This window comes from Salvelinus namaycush, chromosome 24 (genome assembly GCF_016432855.1).
Source record: "Salvelinus namaycush isolate Seneca chromosome 24, SaNama_1.0, whole genome shotgun sequence".
Lineage (NCBI taxonomy): Eukaryota > Metazoa > Chordata > Actinopteri > Salmoniformes > Salmonidae > Salvelinus > Salvelinus namaycush.
The window spans coordinates 6,650,228-6,671,614 of record NC_052330.1 but is presented as its reverse complement, the minus strand read 5'-3'; the positions used below and the strand labels follow the sequence as shown (position 1 = coordinate 6,671,614).

Below are 21,387 nucleotides of genomic sequence, written 5' to 3'. Positions count from 1 at the left end.
ACCATGGTCACATTGAATGTGAAATGGGACGCGGCCGAGGGGAAAGTCAAAGAGTACAAAGTCATCTATGCACCTGCTGCCGGTGGAGCTGAAAGCATGGTAGGACTGGTAACTGACAGTGTAGAAAGTGTGGTAACTTTCAAGGGTATGAGTACTCATAATCCTTATACACTCCTGTTTGACTGAATATAGTTGCTTGTCCTATTTTGTGATTTATATAACATTAGTTATTGTTAAGTTGGGAGTGGGCAAACGTTAATACTTGTATTGTGTTTGTATAATGTAAAGGAGACTGTGGCTGGAACCAACACAGTCCTGAAGGGCCTCACATCGGACACCATTTACACCGTTTCAGTCGTGCCGGTCTACGAAGTGGGAGATGGCAAGAAGATGTCTGAGAATGGAAAGACAAGTAAGCCTGGCTGACATCGAAAGAGGGATGGAAATAATGATAATTTCAGAGTATCATCAGTAGAGGGTAGCTCTTCATTGCTCGATTTTAACTTTAACTTTGGTGTGTCCAAGGGCCCCTGGGTGGAGTGAAGAACTTGCAGGTGATCAACCCCACAATGACCACCTTGAACGTGCGCTGGGAGCCAGCCGATGGGAAAGTCAAGGAGTACAAAGTCTTCTATGTACCTGCTGCTGGCGGAGCTGCTGAGGCCATGGTAGGACGAGTACTGTAGCTGATAGTGTAGAAATGGTTGTCTCCCCCTTTGCTTGCCATATAACACATGTATTGTTGGTATGTTGGGATGGGTAGAGGTTAATAGTTGGGTTGTGTTTGTGTAATCTTTAGGAAACTGTGGCTGCTACTGCCACAAGCACTGTCTTGAGAGGCCTCCAACCAGACACCCTCTACACCGTCTCACTGGTGCCTGTCTTCACCGAGACAGAGGGCAGAAGGCAGTCTGAGAACGGAAAGACAAGTAAGACTGGCTGACATCCAAGCAATCTTTCACCGTGTGTGAACCTTGAATGCGACCAATACACACTTCCACTTTTTCAGAACGCCTCAGATGCCAGAGCAAGCATAAATCCCATAAATTGCATAAATTGTCATTAGTACCCACTGTATGCTGTATTATTTATATTCACTTTTAATATTTTCCTTTTACGGTATGGAGGTACGGAGAATCATTGCTGCCTGAAAGAAAAAAAAATCTTTGTCCGGCCATTTCTTTCTTTTTTTGGCAGCAATAAGCTTCCGTAAACTGTGAGTTTTCAATGTAACATGATTATTAATGAGATAAGAGGGTTATAATGGATAAAGGCCAGGTTTTCTATAGTTTTGGTTCTAATGTTGTTTTCCTCACCAGGACCGTTGGGGGGAGTGAAGAACCTGAAGGTGACTGAACCCACCATGACCTCTCTGAAGGTGGACTGGGACCCAGCCGACGGAGCTGTGCGACAGTACAAGATCTTCTTCGTCCCTTTGGCCGGCGGAACACCAGAGGAAATGGTGGGTCTCTTTCACCTTATGACCTCATAAATAGCGTTTAGGAAATGAAACTGTGATAAAGCATTTCATCTGCAATCACTTTTTCTCTTCGTGTAAATAGGAGCAAGTACCTGGAAGCACCACCACCATTGTCCTGAGAAACCTCAAGCCTGACACACCTTACACAGTATCAGTGTTGCCTATCTACCCTGCCAGAGAGGGGAAACGCCAGTCGGAGAATGGAAAGACACGTGAGTAGCAACATCAAATTAACTGGTAGCCTATACAGCCTATTTTGCAAAGTGATTTGGGAACATTGGAAAAATAAACTGAGAAACATGAAACATGATTTTCTCCAATAATCACAGAATCATAATACCACACTTAAAGTCATGTTATTTTCTATTCCCAGTGCCTTTGGGTGGAGTGACCAATCTGCAGGTCACCAACCCGACCCACACCACCCTAACCACCAGCTGGGACGCAGCTGACGGCAACGTGCAGGGCTACAAAGTCATCTACACTCCCGTCGCAGGAGGCCTTGAGATCATTGTGAGTATTCTACTGTACTCCGAACCACACTGCCTTCTGTCAGGATCGTCGTAACTTTGTAGAGAGGACCAAGGCGCAGCGTGATAACAATACATACTTCTTTATTTATAAGAAGACGAAAACGAAACGAACACTATACTAACTAAACAAAACAACAAACAGACGACCGTGAAGCTATTCAAACAATAAGTGCAGACACTGGCAACTTACACATAGACAATTACCCACAACAGCCTAATGCCCATGGCTGCCTTAAATATGGCTCCCAATCAGAGACAATGAAAGACAGCTGTCTCTGATTGAGAACCACTCAGGCAACCATAGACATACCTAGACACCTACACTGAACACAACCCCATAAACTCTACAAAACCCCCTATACAATACAACCACCCAAGACGAGACAAATACACACAAACATCCCCCCTGTCACACCCTGACCTAACTAAAATAATACAGAAAACAAAGATAACTAAGGCCAGGGCGTGACACCTACCTCCATAAGCCTATAACTCATCACTGATACGGTGATGTTACATTTGTTGACAGTGTAACCCCCCTGAAACACAATGGTTTCCAATCCTGTGGGGGGGAAGAATCCAACTTCGTTGCACGGCATACTTTGTGGAGTGGGCATTTCGACAGCCCGGCATGAGGAGTAGTGTTGAGGAGTTAGCATTGAGGACTTAGCGTTAGCAGTTAGCCTGCTGTGTTAAGCATGACGAGAGGCAGCAGCAGAGTAGTAACGCTGTTGTAGCCTAGCGAGGATGGAGTTCAGGCTGCGTAGGAGCTAACAGAGTGTGAACAGCTCTGTGATCACAACTCTAATGCAATGGACTTTTTGGTTTGGTCGGCTTATATGGAACAAGGTCCTCTAAAGCAGGTATTCCCAAACTGGGGTATGCGTATTTTTAACCATCTAGTGTTCAGAAAAAATAACAACACAATGTCAAATACAGGTAAACTAGTCAAGTAATTAACATCCAATCTCATTAACCGTTACTCTCTCACGGGAATTCCACTAATGGTCCGTATGTAACCAAACATAGCTGCTGCTCCTTCCGTTTGCTCGAAAATGTGTTAATGGTTAAAAAAAGTAAGGGCCTAGAATCAACTACCAGCAGTACTACACCTGCACCTGTCAATGACACAAGTTGTTCTGCTTCCACGAGCACATCCAATGCTAGCATCAGTAATTCTACATTTGTTGTTAGCCCAGCTAGCATGGACACTGACAGTTGTGAATCTGATGCAGCCGAAGAGCTACTGCCCCCTTACCCCGGAAAACACCGAACAACAGACAGGGACATTGGACCATGTCCCTGACCATGTCCCAGAAAGAGGTGCAAATATGATGAGAACTACATTGATTTGGGGTTCACTGTTATTGGGAGTAGTGCCTTTCCTCAGCCACAGTGTGTTGTATGTGCAAGGCCATAAATGTGCAATGTGTATGTGCAAGGCCATAAAAACTATACAGACAATGACCTCATCAAACAACACTGTTTCACGACACATCAGTAACATGGCAAGAGATGTTTTGAAACAATTACTGCTTCGCATACAAGCCAGTGAATTCTATGCGTTACAGCTGGATGAGTCAACAGATGTGGCGGGCCTGGCACAGTTCCTGGTATATGTCTGTTACGTTTATGGGGGGTCAATTAAGGACAACATCCTCTTCTGCAAACCACTGGAAACCAGGACAACAGGAGAGGATATTTTTAAAGTACTGGACAGCTTTGTGACATCAAATGGACTTGGTGGTCAAGATGTGTTGGTATCTGTGCTGATGGCGCAAAAGCCATGACAGGGAGTCATAGTGGAGTGGTAACGTGCGTGCAAGCAGTTGCTCCCAACCTACTTGGGTAGAACTGCAGCATCCACCGAGAGGCTCTTGCTGCCAAGGGAATGCCTGACAGCTTGCAAGATGTTTTGGACAATACAGGGAAAATGGTTAACTTTGTTAAAGCAAGGCCCCTGAACTCTCGTGTATTTTCTGCATTATGCAATGATATAGGCGGCGACCATGTAACGCTTTTACAACATACAGAAGAGCACTAGTTATCAAGGTGCAAAGTATTGACATGTTTTTGAAAAAATTGATAGACTAGATGAAAGTGTTCTTTACTGACCATAATTTTCACTTGTCCGACCACTTGCACGATGACGAGTTTCTCACACGACTGGCCTATCTGGGTGATGTTTTTCTCACCTGAATCAAATGGATATAGGATTACAGGGACCCTCCGCAACTATATTCAATGTGCGGGACAAAATTGAGGCTATGATTAAGAAGTTGGAGCTCTTCTCTGTCTGCATTAACAAGGACAACACACAGGTCTTTCCATCATTGTATGATTTTTTTGTGTGCAAATGAACTCAAGCTTACGGACAATGTCAAATGTGATATAGCGAAGCACCTGAGTGAGTTGGGTGCACAATTACGCAGGTACTTTCCCGAAACGGATGACACAAACAACTGGATTCGTTATCCATTTCATGCCCTGCCTCCAGTCCACTTACCGATATCTGAACAAGAGAGCCTCATCGAAATTGCAACAAGCGGTTCTGTGAAAATTTAACTTAATCAGAAGCTACTGCCAGGTTTCTGGATTGGGCTGTGCTCAGAATATCCTGCCTTGGCAAATCGCGCTAAGACACTGATGCCCTTTGCAACCACGTACCTAAGTGAGAGTGGCTTCTCGGCCCTCACTAGCATGAAAACTAAATACAGGCACAGACTGTGTGTGGAAGATGATTTAAGACGGAGACTCTCTCCAATACAACCCAACATTGCAGAGTTATGTGCATCCTATCAAACACACCCTTCTCAGTAACCTGTGGTGAGGTATTCACAATGTTCTATGAACAAATACGGTTTTATATGTAAGATGGCTAAATAAAGAGCAAAATTATTGATTATTATATTATTATCATTATTTGTGCCCTGGTCCTATAAGAGCTCTTTGTCACTTCCCAGGAGCCGGGTTGTGACAAAAACTCACACTCATTCTTATGTTTAATAAATGTATTGTATAGTGTGTGTGTGGCAGGCATACAATGATGGCAAAAAACAACATTTGAGAGTGCGCTGACCCTGGTGCTAGAGGGGTTACGCAGCTGGAGGTTGAATGTTTGAAGGGGTACGGGACTATAAAAAGTTTGGGAACCACTGCTCTAAAGCATTGTTTGGTTTATCTGTTTAGAATTGGCCTGAACAGTGTGGCGCATAGCTTTCGCTCAAAATCAAACCTGTCAAAACAAACTCCATGGAAGGGTGAGAGAAACTAGAGCAGTGCATGTAGTTTTACAGATCACAGAACAGTGGTGGTACATGGGCCTTCTCATGTGGATCTGGTGTATGAGATATAACTGCGTCCTAAATGGAGCCCTATGGGCCCTGGTCAAAAGTAGTGCACTATGCACGGTAATAGGGTGTCTTTTGGGATGCAGCCATAGTGTTCCAGTATGTCTGTTGGAGCTTCTGTTGGTGTGACACCATCGATTTTTCCTTTGTAGGAGGAAGTCTCAGAGAGCACAACCACCACAGTTCTGAAGAGCCTCTCGCCCAACACACAGTACAGAGTCACTGTGCTGCCAGTGTACCCAGAAGGAGATGGTCAGACCCAGACCAAGAATGGAACAACAAGTGAGTAACGACAACTTATTGCACGATGCTCTCAGTGACCAGTGATAGTTACAGGCAAATTCTACAGTGAAAGACATGAATTACTTAAGCAATAAGGCCCGGGGGGGTGTGGTATATGGCCAATATACCACGGCTAAGGGCTGTTCTTATGCACAGCGCAAAGCGGAGTGCATGCATATATAGCCGTGGTATATTGGCAATATACCACAAACCCCTGGTTACCAATGTAATTAGAGCAGTAAAAATATATATTTTTGTCATACCTGTGGTATACGGTCTGAAATACCACGGCTTTCAGCCAACCAGCATTCAGGGCTCCAACCACCCAGTTCATAATGTGTATTAGCTCATCTGCAGACATACAATCAATAGGCATATAGTAGTAGTAAAACATAGCTGTGCAACAGGTGCATCATTGTTTTCAAATGGACGTGATGGCTAAGCTGCCCTGTTTCCTCTTGGTGCTCAGAGCCCCTGGGCTTCGTGAAGAACCTGCAGGTCATTGAACCCACCACCAGCACCCTGAACGTGCGCTGGGACGCAGCTGAGGGGAACGTGCGCGAGTACATCATCGTCTACATCCCAACTGCAGGCGGGGAGCAGGAAGTGGTACGTCCGGGTCACCTCACCAACACAACACCCCTACTAACGCACTAAAAATGGTGTATTCCATTGGAGACTGGTGGAGGGTGAAATCCATTACAATCAGCCCATCCTTCCATTTAAAGTGTCATAAGCCTATGGTGTTTTCCCCTATAGCTAGTCAACATGGCTCAGGTGTAAGTAAGCCCAGTTTCTGACTGATATTCTCCCTTCTTCTTTCTTGAACAGGACCAGGTATCTGGAACAACGACCACCACTGTTCTGAAGGAACTGAATCCAGACACGGAATACACTGTGACAGTTGTGCCTGTCTACCATGAGATGGAGGGTCTCTCTAGGTCTCAGAATGGAAAGACAAGTGAGTTGAACTGAACGGGGTGAAATTATTCAAAGACCATCTAAGCAACGGATCTTTTTCAAAATGTCTGCTACTTGTTCAGCTTGTACAGTACAGTAAGTGTGATGCTATAACATCGTCTGCTCTGCCTCAGATCCTTTGGGTGGAGTGAAGAACATGAAGGTCATCGACCCCACCATCAACAGTTTGTCTGTTCGCTGGGACCCGGCTGTCGGTAACGTGCGCAACTACAAGGTCTTCTACGTGGCCCAGCCAGATGGGAAGGAGCAAATGGTACGTCTCCTATTCATCTCTCTAGGCATTCTACTGTCAACTCAGCCATGTTTACACTATAAGTAGATTATGTAATTGTCATACAGTACTAACGTTGATCTGCACTTGCCCTGAACAGGAGCAAGTCTCTGGAGGCACCACCAACCTTGTCCTGCATAATCTGGAATCCGATACCCAGTACAACGTGTCTGTTGTCCCAGTCTACCCAGACGTGGACGGCATAATGCAGTCTGAGATGGGAAAAACAAGTGAGTGAAGCGTTTCAATACTTTCTTTTACTCAGAAACCCCATACTATAACACTAGTGAAGCATGTAGCTGTCAACATTTAAGTCAACTTCAAAAATTATAAAATACATCGTTTTTAACATTGACAGAGTGGGGTCTGAAATGATTGACACACATGAAAAGATGAGCAAAAATACAATTATATCTTTTTTTACTAATACGATTGCTCAGAGAAAGAGATTTTGTTTAACAAGTAATATTTATTTTGCTCAAAAAGTTAGAATTTAAAATTATTGCCACCCCTGTTTTCAATACCTAAATCCTTCACCTTGCGAGGATAACGGCAACTTTTACTCAAATGTTTTTTTGGAAAACACATTGGGAGGGATCTTAGACCATTCCTTCATACGGAATCCTTCCAGATCCTTGATATCCTTCATCTGGGGTTATAGACGGCCCTCTTCAATTCAAACCACAGCTTTTCAGTGGTTTGAGATGGCTATTGCAAAATAATGATTTTGTTTCCAATGAACCATTTGTTTGTGGATTTTGATGTGAGCTTGGGGTTATTGTCATGCTGGAAGTTTCAGCTTCTTGGCATGGGCAACCAGGTTTTTTGCACACCAGTGGTGGGTTTGGCATTGAAATGACAATGCAGGAGCAGAAAATAACCCCATATAGAATATGGTGGTAGATCTGGGATGTTATGGGGCTATTTTGCTTCCACTGGTCCTTGGGCCCTTGGTCAACAGCATCATGAACTTTATCCAGTACCAGGATATTTTAGCCAAAAACGTGGTTGCCTCTGCCAGGAAGCTGAAACTTGGTGGCAAGTGGATCTTCCAGCAAGAACATAACCCCAAACACAAAGAAATTGTTAATTGGTCACAAAATCAATATTTTGTTTTTTCTCAATCTCTTGAAACTCATTGAAAACCATTGAAACCCATTGAAAACCTGTGGTTTGAATTGAAGAGGGCAGTCCATAAGCGCAGACAAAGGATATCAACGATCTGGAAGGATTCTCTATGGAGGAGTGGTCTAATATGTTGTCCAACTAGAAAAACATTTAGAAAAAGGCTCAGTCCCATTATCCTCGCAAGGTGAGGTATTGAAAACAGAGGTGTCGCGAATATTGAGTTCTACATTTTTGTATTAGTACAAAATAATATAGTTTCCCAACATCTTTGGAGCATAGTTCAGTATTTAAATTATTTATTTTACACTGTCATTTTTGCTCATCTTTATCAAGGGTAATAATAATTTCAGACCCCACTGTATATGCTTCCATATCAGACTCAGTAACAGCTTAAGCACCTTGGCGCCATTTACTTAGAGGGATGTTATTTCTTCTTCAGAGCCTCTGGGTGGAGTGAAGAACCTGCAGGTGACTGACCCCACCACCAACTCCTTGAGGGTACGCTGGGAGCCAGCTGAGGGGGATGTGCGCCAGTACACTGTCATCTACGCCCCGCTAGCAGGAGGGCCTGAACTCACGGTACAAAGTCAACACTTCCTTTCATAGCGCATCAAAGCGATATCTGCACACTCACTAACTTGCGCACTATAAACATATACGTTGAATAATTGAATATGCTATGTCTTTAGTAGTGTGGTTTTACTTTACGTTCTTGTTAAACTCTTTTTCAGACCACAGTTTCTGGGATGTCAACCAACACCGTTCTTAGGAACCTTGTGCCAGACACAGAGTACAAAGTGACATTGGTGCCTATGTATGGCGATATCGAAGGGAAGAGAACTTCTGAAAATGGAAAGACAAGTAAGTCATGACTTGACATACTACACAATACAGGTACAATACAGTGAGAAAAAGACAAATGTGCAGCAAAATCGAAAAAGTGATTTGATGCTCAACTCGTTGTTTGGTGACTTGTCAGAGGCATTGGGTGGGGTGAAGAACCTGCAGGTCACAGACCCGACTACTAGCTCCTTGAAGGTGCGCTGGGAGCCAGCGGAGGGCAACGTGCGCCAGTACCGTCTCTTCTACGTCCCTGCCTCTGGCGGAGCCGAGGACATGGTAAGACCACCAACTATCTGTGCCTTAACATCTGATACTGTACAGGGTATCGCTTGACCAATCAGAATTGAGTCGAGTACGGCATCCATATTAGGAATTTGTTTACTTCCTAATACGGATGCTGCAGCGTTCAACCAATCAATGGTATAAACATTGATAATGCATCTCAAACACCTCTCTGTGAACAGGAGCAAGTGTCTGGTGGCACCACCTCTACCGTCCTGAGGAACCTTCTCTCAGACACGCCCTACACCATCACCGTGGTCCCCGTCTACCCCGAGGGAGAGGGCCTGCGCCAGTCTGAGACTGGAAAGACACGTAAGTTATCAACTGAGGGATCTCAAGTCATCCATTTTGTTCTCATTGGGACAAAGATGTGCTTTATTCATTTGTTTTGATTCAGTAGCATCTTTTATCTGAAGCCTGTTTGGTTTTTCCAGAATTTGGACTCTGATCTCAAGATAGATCTCAGGATAATAGATACCCTCCCAGGGAAACATTGTTATTCAGGTCAACGTTTAACACAACTGAGTGGAAATAAATATATTTTTTTATTCCAATCCCCAAACCAGATAGCATTTGCACCCCCCCGCAACAAAGGGGCAGCTTATCTCACCATAATAATAATACTTGCTGGTTGGGTTGCCCTGCCTGTGTCTGTGCAGTTTTTACAACCGGTTGTGTGCATCGGTTTTGTTTCTGCTCAAATGGCTTGCCATGCTGAGTCAGCAGAAATCCATCCCAGAGAAGTTAATTGGAAAGCTGTGAATCCAGCGGAGCATATCGGTATTACAGAGCTGATGGTGCATGATGGTTCCACGGGAGGTTCCAGAGACTCCGTTTGTGCAAGGCTAATATGAAGACGTCCAATGGAAGTCAAGCATTTTATTTGATCTCACTATGTCCTTGTCAGTTTCAAGTCTTGATACGGACACAGATTTATGATCATTGATTCACGTCTGATGTGCTCTGATCCTCGGCCAAATGTGAAGCGATGCTTGACAGAGTAATCTTCCTAAAGACACCATATGCATGTGCACTTGTACACGTGTTCAGTATAGAATGAAGCTCACTGTTGGACAAATAGGTTCTACTTTGCTTCTCAATAAGGTGGCTGGGTCTGTCTACCTACTACATCTAGCTTTATTGGGCTAAAGTGCGGAATGCCAGAGGAATATGAACATCTGTTTTAGTTTAAACGGGAAGTTAAGAGTTTTTTTCATAAACCCAAACTGTGTTGCTTCTCTCTATGTGCTGTCTACATAGACACTATAAAATCACTTGGAGACTGGAGAGTTTGCACCCCTCAGCATTTACGTCTTTTTTTTTTTACTGAGCTACGTCCTATTTGAAACTTAGCAGTCAAATAATTCTAACAATTTCTTGTGGTATCTTTACTTATATCCTTTGAAATGGACTCAAAGCTTTGATAAGGCGTTGTAGAGTGAAATCAAAGTTGTTTTGTGTTTTTAAGATAGCTAAACTTGTTAGGGGAAGTCAATCTAGCAGTTCTCTCCTCTTTTGATTTTCTATGACCCTCTGTGACCCCCAGTTCCACGCACCCCTCCTAAGAACGTCCAGGTGTACAACCCTACCACCAACAGCCTGAACGTGCGCTGGGAGCCTGCCTCTGGCCAGGTGCAGCAGTACCGTGTCATCTACACACCTCTGTCCGGAGAAAGACCTGCGGAGACGGTAAGTTCAATGGCTGCATCTCAAATAGCACCCTATTCCCTATGTAGTGCCCTATATAGGGAATAGGGTGCCATTTGGGACATACAAACTATCTCTCTCCATTGTGGTGTGGTGGGAAGTATGTTCACGCTCCCGTTCACTCTCCCTCTCTGCTCAGACCACTCAGAAGGAAAGGGAAAGTAAGCAATGAAAGAGTAGAAAAGGGTTGCTGGGCTCCACGTTTAGCAAAGATATGGAAAAGCCTCTCTGGAAGAGTGTTGTAGGAAGTCTGTTTAGAAGCCGACGCAGATGGCATTCCCTTTGTAATGAGGTTAGTGTTCATTAATGCGGAAATCCAGACTATTTGGCTTTTAATTGTCTGTATATCAGGATTGGTTTCATGCACCGATGTACATATCTTGGATTACAGGAGAAAGGTGGAGCTAATTGCCCTACAAACAGCTTTTACTGCATCACTAGGAGTTTGGAAAATGTGGATATGCACCTTTGCGAGAGATCTGCAAATTCTTACATTTGAAGATTTGGAGGACAAATACTGTGTTATATACAGAGATGTTCAGTTGAATCCCCCGATAAGCTGTAGACGAGGCTAGACCACTTTAAAGAGCAGCTGTGTTTAGCAGGACGTAATGGCATTCCCTCAGACATGCTAATAGATAACGGGCTGCGTAGTGATAGTGATTACCCCGATGATATGACGAGTCTAGGCTCCACTGTTGTTAGAAACAGGGGTGAGATACACGTTGAGGCCTGTTCAATGACAGAGCGCTGGTCTCGTGCTGTTGGTTGCGTCGTCTTCATTTGCCTCCATAACACTAACTGTTTATCAGTCACTTTTAAGCAAAATTAATGCATTTGTTTAGCTTTTTAAACCTCTTCAGGGCGTTGTTAGTACTTCCCGCCAGCCTTTGCACTAGGCTCCCTCCCAGGAAACACTAGCAGGGATTCACAGTGAGCTCATTATGTACGTTTCTAGTGCCAGAGTAGTATGGTTGAAGAAGCTCATTTGAGGGTGCATCTATGGGCCCTGGTCAAAAGTAGTGCTCTAAATAGGGAACAGGGCGCCATTTGGGACACGAAACCAAGATTCCTCTCTTGTAAGCCATCATTGTGATCTATGTCCTGTGACCTCTCCAAAAGGTCTTGGTCCCGGGGAACATCAACAACGCGTTCTTGGATTCGCTCATTCCCGACACGCCGTACTCGGTCAGCGTCCTGGCTCTGTACGCCGACGGGGAGGGACCACCGGTGAAGGGAGACGGCAAAACATGTGAGACTTGAATCCAATCAATCTGACTTTGTTGTATACATTGGTACTACTGACTCATGCCACTTTTGTTTACTTTGATACTACCGGCTCATGAGTGTTACTCACGCTTCCAGGCATACTTGCTTATACTGTAGTCTACATTCAAGCACGTCCGCACACACATACACGTAGCTATTTACAACAAACACACGGTGTAGCAGTGGTTGCTAGGTGCATGTGGTGTGAGTGTAACCCAGTGTTGTTGCTGTTGCAGTGCCCCGTGCTAGGCCTAGGAATCTGCGGGTGTTTGATGCCACCACCAACACTCTGACCATCGGCTGGGACCACGCTGAGGGACCCGTGCAGCAGTACAAGATAGCCTACGCCCCCACCACAGGAGACCCCATCACTGAGTTTGTGAGTTCAAAGTCATTCTCAACAAACTTTCATGTAGCACAGGACTTAGAGTTTGACTCAAAGGATGAGTGAGTTTATGACCTAAACATGTCTCGTTTTATATGTAGCTGAGTGGCAAATCAAATACACATCCATACACTAGCATTAACCTTCTGTTCAACGTGGTAATGTTACTACTGCCAAAGCACTGAAGGCATACAAAGGCATATTACTCCCAACAGTTAATTGCTGATTAGTAAGATGAATTAAATGCTCGGTAAGATCAACATTATCACAGGAAACATTATGTTACATTACATTCTATTATTAATGACTTAAACATGAGCACCAGTTAAGGATAGCACAGCTGTACTGCATCATTGCCCCCTACCTAGCAAGGTAACTATTGTGTTAGCAAACTCTACTTAACTAGAGAAAAATGTAAGGAGTCTTTTAGCATGCTGAGTTTGAAATGAAAGGTCACTAGAGCTAAATCGTCCATTGTGTTTTTTTAAAGAGGACAGGAAACGTTCATTATTAGCCTCCTGGTTACCCCCTTTTTCTCTATGCTGCATTGGCGTAGGAGCTAGCCTAGCATCGACACATAGCTTCCATTAGCAATTACATTCCTTTGTGTGTTGAGGTGCTTTGCTCCGCTAGGAGCTGAAAGGACTATGTCAAGTGTGTTGAGAAGCCATTTTTTGAATGAACCGACAGTTCTTTCTGGTGCTTTTCCTTACAGACCGTTGTCCCTGGCAACAGAAACAATGCCATCCTGCAGAACCTGCTTCCTGACACCCCCTACAACATCACTGTGGAAGCCATCTATGCTGATGGAGCAGGGGGATCGCTGAACGGGCCCGGACGCACAGGTAACGCGGTTAGAAAAGTGGTCAGGAAGTGTTCAGTCTGGTATACTGAACACCTAATGGTCTAGCTAGTTGTACATCATTTCCAAGCCTCATGAGCTGGGAGTGAGACCTGTGCACAGGAGTGGAAAATACTTAAAAGAGCCATACAAAATAGCCAACCGATTCCAACATGTTTCAGTTTGAAGAGTTCGGATGATTGGGAAATTCACAGTAGAGCAACTGGGAAAGCTCAACGACTGGCGAACATTAGCCCCGAGTTACACAAACAATAGAAACTTTATGTCTTGGCTTGGACCGAGGCACCACTGTGCCAGCTAGGCAGTTTGGATGGGCCTCGCTCCAATGGGGAGCTCACGCCGCACCCGACTACCCACCCACCCACTGCCCAGCTCCCTCAGCAAGACCATGGAAAAATCTATCCAATCTAAACACATGTATTACTCATAATAGTCTTCATAAACAGAGGAGGAGGAAAAAGAGCAGTAGCCTAGCAGCAGGCCGGGCTGTGTGCTCTGGTAATGTGGTGCCTTACTGCACTTAGGGCTAGCTAGACTGGAAATGGTGTCATGGCCCTACTTGTTGTTGAGGGTAATTGCCGTGACTGATTGAATGTTGACATGTTTCTGCTCACTCTGTTGCTCTGCCTTGGTTACAGTTGGCCTGCTGGAGCCCAGGAACCTGCGCGTCTCCGATGAGTGGTACACTCGCTTCCGTGTTGCCTGGGACCCTTCGCCGTCTCCGGTGCTCGGATACAAGCTGGTCTACACACCTGCGGGTGAGATGACGTCCGACTCTGGGCCATGTGCATGCAATCATGAGCAGGGACCCATAACACGCTCGGAAATAAAAGTTACAGCACTTCACAATTTTGTCACGTTTTGTCATACCGGGTTTTACTCGTCAAAGGTCCCAGTGCAAAGCCAAAGTTTCACAGCAATGACTAAGTAATGACCCAGAATAATTTGCATGAAATCTGAGGGCCATCTTTACATTTCAAATGAGATGATTTCAGGTTTAGATAGGTCTGCTCTTCTCCTTATCCTCATGAGTAAAGTTGAGATTGTGTTGTAGTGTTGCTGTTATTAATGTAGTGATTGTGTTGTAGTGTTGCTGTTATTAAGGTAGAGATTGTGTTGTAGTGTTGCTGTTATTAAGGTAGAGATTGTGTTGTAGTGTTGCTGTTATTAAGGTAGAGATTGTGTTGTAGTGTTGCTGTTATTAAGGTAGAGATTGTGTTGTAGTGTTGCTGTTATTAAGGTAGAGATTGTGTTGTAGTGTTGCTGTTATTAATGTAGAGATTGTGTTGTAGTGTTGCTGTTATTAAGGTAGAGATTGTGTTGTAGTGTTGCTGTTATTAATGTAGAGATTGTGTTGTAGTGTTGCTGTTATTAAGGTAGAGATTGTGTTGTAGTGTTGCTGTTATTAATGTAGAGATTGTGTTGTAGTGTTGCTGTTATTAAGGTAGAGATTGTGTTGTAGTGTTGCTGTTATTAAGGTAGAGATTGTGTTGTAGTGTTGCTGTTATTAATGTAGAGATTGTGTTGTAGTGTTGCTGTTATTAAGGTAGAGATTGTGTTGTAGTGTTGCTGTTATTAAGGTAGAGATTGTGTTGTAGTGTTGCTGTTATTAATGTAGAGATTGTGTTGTAGTGTTGCTGTTATTAAGGTAGAGATTGTTGTAGTGTTGCTGTTATTAAGGTAGAGATTGTGTTGTAGTGTTGCTGTTATTAAGGTAGAGATTGTGTTGTAGTGTTGCTGTTATTAAGGTAGAGATTGTGTTGTAGTGTTGCTGTTATTAATGTAGAGATTGTGTTGTAGTGTTGCTGTTATTAAGGTAGAGATTGTGTTGTAGTGTTGCTGTTATTAAGGTAGAGATTGTGTTGTAGTGTTGCTGTTATTAAGGTAGAGATTGTGTTGTAGTGTTGCTGTTATTAAGGTAGAGATTGTGTTGTAGTGTTGCTGTTATTAATGTAGAGATTGTGTTGTAGTGTTGCTGTTATTAAGGTAGAGATTGTTGTAGTGTTGCTGTTATTAATGTAGAGATTGTGTTGTAGTGTTGCTGTTATTAAGGTAGAGATTGTGTTGTAGTGTTGCTGTTATTAATGTAGAGATTGTGTTGTAGTGTTGCTGTTATTAATGTAGAGATTGTGTTGTAGTGTTGCTGTTATTAAGGTAGAGATTGTGTTGTAGTGTTGCTGTTATTAACGTAGAGATTGTGTTGTAGTGTTGCTGTTATTAAGGTAGAGATTGTGTTGTAGTGTTGCTGTAATTAATGTAGAGATTGTGTTGTAGTGTTGCTGTTATTAAGGTAGAGATTGTGTTGTAGTGTTGCTGTTATTAAGGTAGAGATTGTGTTGTAGTGTTGCTGTTATTAAGGTAGAGATTGTGTTGTTTTTGCCTGCAGAAGAAGATCAGAGTAAGAGCTTGGACGTGTTTGTGGGTGACGTGACCTCATACACCCTCCAGAACCTGCTCCCTGGCACCACCTACGATGTCAAAGTGTTTGCCCAGTATGATGCTGGCATGAGCGGGGCCCTCGAAGGACAAGGAACAACACGTATGTATCTGATCTACACAAATATCATCTTTCTGAAGCATCAACGTCAGCCATCCCAAATGGCTCCCTATATAGTGGATTACTTTTGACCTGGAGCCCTATGTGCCCTGGTCAGTAGTAGTGCACTATGTAGGGAATAGGGTGCCATTTGGGACTCGGCCTTGAAGTCAGTCTGAGACACTTCTTCTTGTGTTCCGCTCCAGTCTACCTGAACGTCACCAACATCGAGACCTACAACGTTGGCTTCGACAAGTTCTGCATCAAGTGGAGTCCTCACAGGGCTGCCACCTCCTACAGGATCAAGCTCAACCCTCTGGACCGTAAGTCTCAGCCAAACATTCATTTCAGATTGCACTTTTAAGCTTGGCTACATGAGAGACTCTTTGTCTACCCTGAAGAGTTGCTGCATTATAATTGAGTTCATGCTTCTTCTTATGTCTGAAGCCATAAAGGAGATTTCAGAAGGAGCGTCAACACATGCTGCAGTTGGTGTTAGTCAGTCACTAGTCAGAGATGCTATAGATCCCCACTGATCAGAGCCACAGCCTCCTCCGTGTTCAGAACATTGGAGTGGTACGGTGCTGGCTGTTGAGATTGGGTCTAGACATTCACACGACTGTTTATCCTCAGCCCGCCCCTGTGTTTATCTCTTGAAGGGGAATGCATAACTGTGGCGTGTTCTGAACGTATCCGACCACCAAGTTTTAGTTGTCTTTCTGTCTGAAAAGACGAGATCTTTTTTTATTACTGTCGGCCTTTGAATCCATCTGTATTAATGTTCGCTTGTAGACCTAGGGCTGTGACTGTCATGACATTTTGTCAGATGGTGACTGTCATGACATTTTGTCAGATGGTAACTGTCATGACATTTTGTCAGATGGTGACTGTCATGACATTTTGTCAGATGGTGACTGTCATGACATTTTGTCAGATGGTGACTGTCATGACATTTTGTCAGATGGTGACTGTCATGACATTTTGTCAGATGGGGACTGTCATGACATTTTGTCAGATGGGGACTGTCATGACATTTTGTCAGATGGTGACTGTCATGACATTTTGTCAGATGGTAACTGTCATGCAAATAACTGCTGGTCTCATGGTAATTGACTGTTTATTAACATAAACATGTTTAGTATCTCCATGCCTCCACGCATACAAGCTGCTGATTTGGGACATCTACATTTTTTCAAAGTCTAATAAATCCACCATCACAATACGTCAATTATTTATTTTATGCAGGTCTAAAGAAACATTATGATGTGGAGAAAATGTATTTCAAAAGAGCAGAATATGAGTTGGCCTACTGTATGTTATCTGGCTAGGTGCCATGCCAATGGGAGCCTAGGCTGTAGGCTAGTTCATTTAATAGACAAGATATGCTCATAAATTCTGTGCCATTCTTTTTTTATTATATGATTTTATAGTAAACTTTTACCATTCCCGAGCGAGTGCGCATATGAGCTATGTTGAGCGTAAAAGTGATCATTTGAAACAGGTCCTATATGCTAGATTTAAAGTTATTTGGCAACTTTAGTTGTGAATGATACAAACCTTAGAATGACTTAGAAATCCAAACATATATGGGCTGCTTTATGCAACTATATTGATGATTTGTACAAAGTCACAACAAAAAGCTTGCGCTCTAAGGCACTAGCTGTTCCCTCATCAAGTGATACTATTCTAACTCATCAGACTATTCTCAATGTAATCTTGTCTTTATTAATATGCTACATTTGTTTTGATTTAGAATGGGCCATTATCATCCGTATGCATTCGAATAGCGAATGGAGGCTGCGCTTTCCCGTGGTTCCTTTTTCGATCATTCTGATAGGCTACTCCGGTTTTACAGCAGAGAAATGTGCTTAAACTTTTTTACATGTTCAACTTAAAGTTCATAATCTCCAGCACCATCCCAACATCAACCTATGTGAAAATGTCACATTTCTATGTTTTGTTGAAAAAAAGATGGAGGAAGATAAATGTTTCCAATGACATAATCAGTGTCCATCATGTGCTTTTACCAATTATGAGTAGGCATTGCCTACTAATTGTCTACTAATTGGTTGATGATGTCATTGGAAACATTTATCTTCCTCTATCTTTTTGACTACAAAACATAGAAAAGTGCTATTTCCACACACAGTGCATTTGGAAAGTATTCAGACCCATTGACTTTTTCCTAATTTTGTTACGTTACAGCCATTTACATAAGTATTCAGACCCTTTACTCAGTATTTTGTGGAAGCACCTTTGGGAGCGATTACAGCCTCGAGTCTTCTTGGGTATGACGCTACAAGCTTGGCACACCAGTATTTGGGGAGTTTCTCCCAGTCTTTTCTGCAGATCCTCTCAAGTTCTGTCAGGTTGGATGCGGAACGTCGCTGCACGGCTATTTTCAGGTCTCTCCAGAGATGTTTGATCTGGTTCATGTCCAAGCTCTGGCTGGGCCACTCAAGGACATTCAGAGACTTGTCCCGAAGCCGCTCCTGCGTTGTCTTGGCTGTGTGCTTAGGGTCGTTGTGCTGTTTGAAAGGGAATCTTTCCCCCAGTCTGAGGTCCTGCGCGCCCTGGAGAAGGTTTTCCTCAAGGATCTCTCTGTACTTTGCTCCGTTCATCCTTCCCTCGATCCTACCTAGTCTCCCAGTCCCTGCCACTGGAAAAACATCCCCACAGCATGATGCTGCCACCCCCATGCTTCACCGTAGGGATGTGCCACGTTTCCTACAGACATGACGCTTGGCATTCAGTCCAAAGAGTTCAATGTTGGTTTCATCTGACCAGAGAATCTTGGGAACTCTGGAGGTCTGTCATAGTGACCATCGAGTTCTTGGTCACCTTCCTGACCAAGGCCCTTCTCCCCCGATTGCTCAGTTTGGCCGGGTTGGCCAGCTCTAGGAAGAGTCTTGGTGGTTCCAAACTTCCGTTTAAGAATGATGTAGGCCACTGTGTTCTTGGAGACCTTCAATGATGCAGACATTTTTGGTACGCTTCCCCACATCTGTGCCTCGACACAATCCTGTCTCGGAACACTACGGACAATTCCTTCGACCTACTAGAGTTTGTTTCATTTTGGAGAATCATATAGGCTAGATCAATTTTTTACCAAAGACATATGAAATCGTAAAAAATAATAATATTAATTCTGCCGTGCGTAATACGCGGTAGACTATTAGGCTATGTATTGTATAACGGCACAATCATTATTTTGTTCCCAATTTCTTTTCAGTAGAGGTATAAACTTTTAAAAACAAGAAGCATTATCTCAAGGATTTAAATATGAACATGGTAATCATTACCCATGACACATTTCCAAACTTAAGCAGGCTTTGCTTGTGTGAGAAAGACAACTGCTGTAGAGAACACTCACCGAAAGTAAACAGTCCCCAAGGTTTGAAAAGCTAGCGACCTTTTAAAGATGCTTCCCAGACAGACTGAGCTTCCAAGTCAGTATTAGAATGCCAATTGTTTGTTACTGAAGTGGAATGTGGTTGAGGAATGAGGATCATAGGATACATCTCTGCGCAATAATCTTGGTCTTCTACCTTGAGCAGCAAGGGGTCAGCCCAGGAGAAGTGATTGAGGGGATATTTGCCCTTATAAGGCCATTGTCTTGGTCTCATGGTTCATTTGACCAAAAATACGACATTTTGGAAAACTTTCTGCATTTTCCCCAAAACAATTCATATTGAATTACATGTGTAGCGTGACAACACCGATATTACATCTATGTGCTTTACCGCAGCACTGTCATAGCCCCAGCTGAATGGCATTAACTCTGCTTTTCGTACTCAGAGAAGACCCGTGATTTTTACGAGGAGCAACGTTTCAGGCAGCGGCCTCGGCAGTCAACACGTGTCAACATGTTTCTCTTCTCAACATATGTCAACATGTCTCATATTTCTCTTTGTTTTGTCTGTGTGTAGCCTCCAGTAAAGGTCAGCAGGAGATCACCATCACTGCAGCTCAGAGTCAGTACTGCTTCAAGGGGCTCTCCCCTGACGCTCTTTACAGCGCCACCGTGTTCGTTCAGACCCCTAACCTCGAGGGCCCTGGAGTCAGCACCAAAGAGAGAACATGTGAGTATTTACATTTGAGTAATTTAGCAGACACTCTTATCCAGTGACTTACTGTCAGGGCAGTTACCTAAGTAGTCTTCAGCTTTTTACAAAAGTGGTGCCAATGTGCTGTCCGAATTTGTAATTTCTTTGTTGATGTTTACTGACACTTTGTTGTCTCTTTCTCAAAGTGGTCAAACCTACTGAAGCCCCAACGCCACCCCCTACTCCTCCACCACCACCTACCATTCCACCTGCATGGGCAGGTAAGAACCAATGGCGCCATGATGACTATGATATACAGTATCCATCACCTCCATAGTGCCAAAGCACCAAACGGCACCACATTCACCAATGCTATATGGAACATTTGAAGCCTTCCTTGGAGTCCAAACTAGGTGTCAAGTGCAAAGTCACGACATTTGAATTTGAGTGTGTTTTAGTGCGATTAGTTGAGAGTCATAAAAAACCAGGTTCAGAAAACATGCAATGCCATCAAAATCTCACTATTTGGCAGAAGCAGAGACCTGCAGACATATTTCCTCTAGATCAGAGTGGTGCCAGTGTTATGGCCGCCACATGTTATGTTATGGCCGCCACATGCTCGACACAGACTGTCCAGGGTTTTCAGTGGGAACTCACCCATTGACTAATGACTGACCTAGGTGTTGAGAAAGTCCAAAGAAGCTGTTTGTTTGATAAGGTATTGTGTAAAACTTGTTTATGGATTCTGACTTTGAGGAAGGGGATTGCAAGAGATACAAAAATAAAGTGCTCTATCACATCAGGCAGACATTATCTTGTGTTTTGCCAACTCGTTTTTTGTGCTAAGAGAGAAAGACATTAAAGAGCAGTTCATTTCCAGCCTTTATGGTAACCAAATGTTCCTAGTTTAGTTTTTTGTTTTCAGGAAAGTGTGATCAATTAAACCAATAATTGCCATGTATAGCTTCATTATGTAATTTCTTTCTCTCAATGATTTTGTTTGTGAGATTCATGCAGACGTTTTTATTTTTGAGGTTGCCGACTCTCATTATCATGCCTTTCTCTGTTATCGGGCCTGGTGTTCCAGGCAGCCCAGAATCTGGTGCCTGCCATGGAATCTTTTAAGTGCAGTTCACTGAGTTCTTTTTCTTTTGCCTCAGTGTGCAAAGGTGCCAAGGCAGATGTGGTGTTCCTTATTGACGGCTCGTGGAGTATTGGAGAAGACAGTTTCCGGAAAGTGGTGCAGTTCGTCTTCAGCATGATTGGAGCCTTCGACGTCATCGGATCGACAGGAATGCAGGTGTGTAGTGCTGTAAATAGAGGGAAAAGCACATTGTAATAGTGGGAAAAGCAAGTTGTAATCGTTAGTCAACTTGGCAAACTGTTTAGAATAATAGGTGCGGTATGAAATCATACTATAACTCCTTGTAAT

At 43.5% G+C, this 21,387-nt stretch overlaps 1 protein-coding gene across 1 annotated transcript in view; it reads left to right on the top strand.

Annotated features, from left to right (window-relative positions):
• Positions 1-21,387, top strand: part of LOC120019258 (collagen alpha-1(XII) chain-like) — an 89,041-nt gene that overhangs the window by 49,276 nt on the left and 18,378 nt on the right. Inside the window, exons 32-43 of the mRNA XM_038962573.1 lie at positions 6,115-6,264; positions 9,340-9,462; positions 10,697-10,839; positions 11,980-12,109; positions 12,363-12,505; positions 13,227-13,356; positions 14,012-14,131; positions 15,766-15,912; positions 16,116-16,236; positions 19,846-19,991; positions 20,162-20,236; positions 21,116-21,255. Of these exons, the coding sequence (XP_038818501.1) occupies positions 6,115-6,264; positions 9,340-9,462; positions 10,697-10,839; positions 11,980-12,109; positions 12,363-12,505; positions 13,227-13,356; positions 14,012-14,131; positions 15,766-15,912; positions 16,116-16,236; positions 19,846-19,991; positions 20,162-20,236; positions 21,116-21,255 (1,568 nt within the window). The remainder of the gene's footprint in view (positions 1-6,114; positions 6,265-9,339; positions 9,463-10,696; positions 10,840-11,979; positions 12,110-12,362; positions 12,506-13,226; positions 13,357-14,011; positions 14,132-15,765; positions 15,913-16,115; positions 16,237-19,845; positions 19,992-20,161; positions 20,237-21,115; positions 21,256-21,387) is intronic.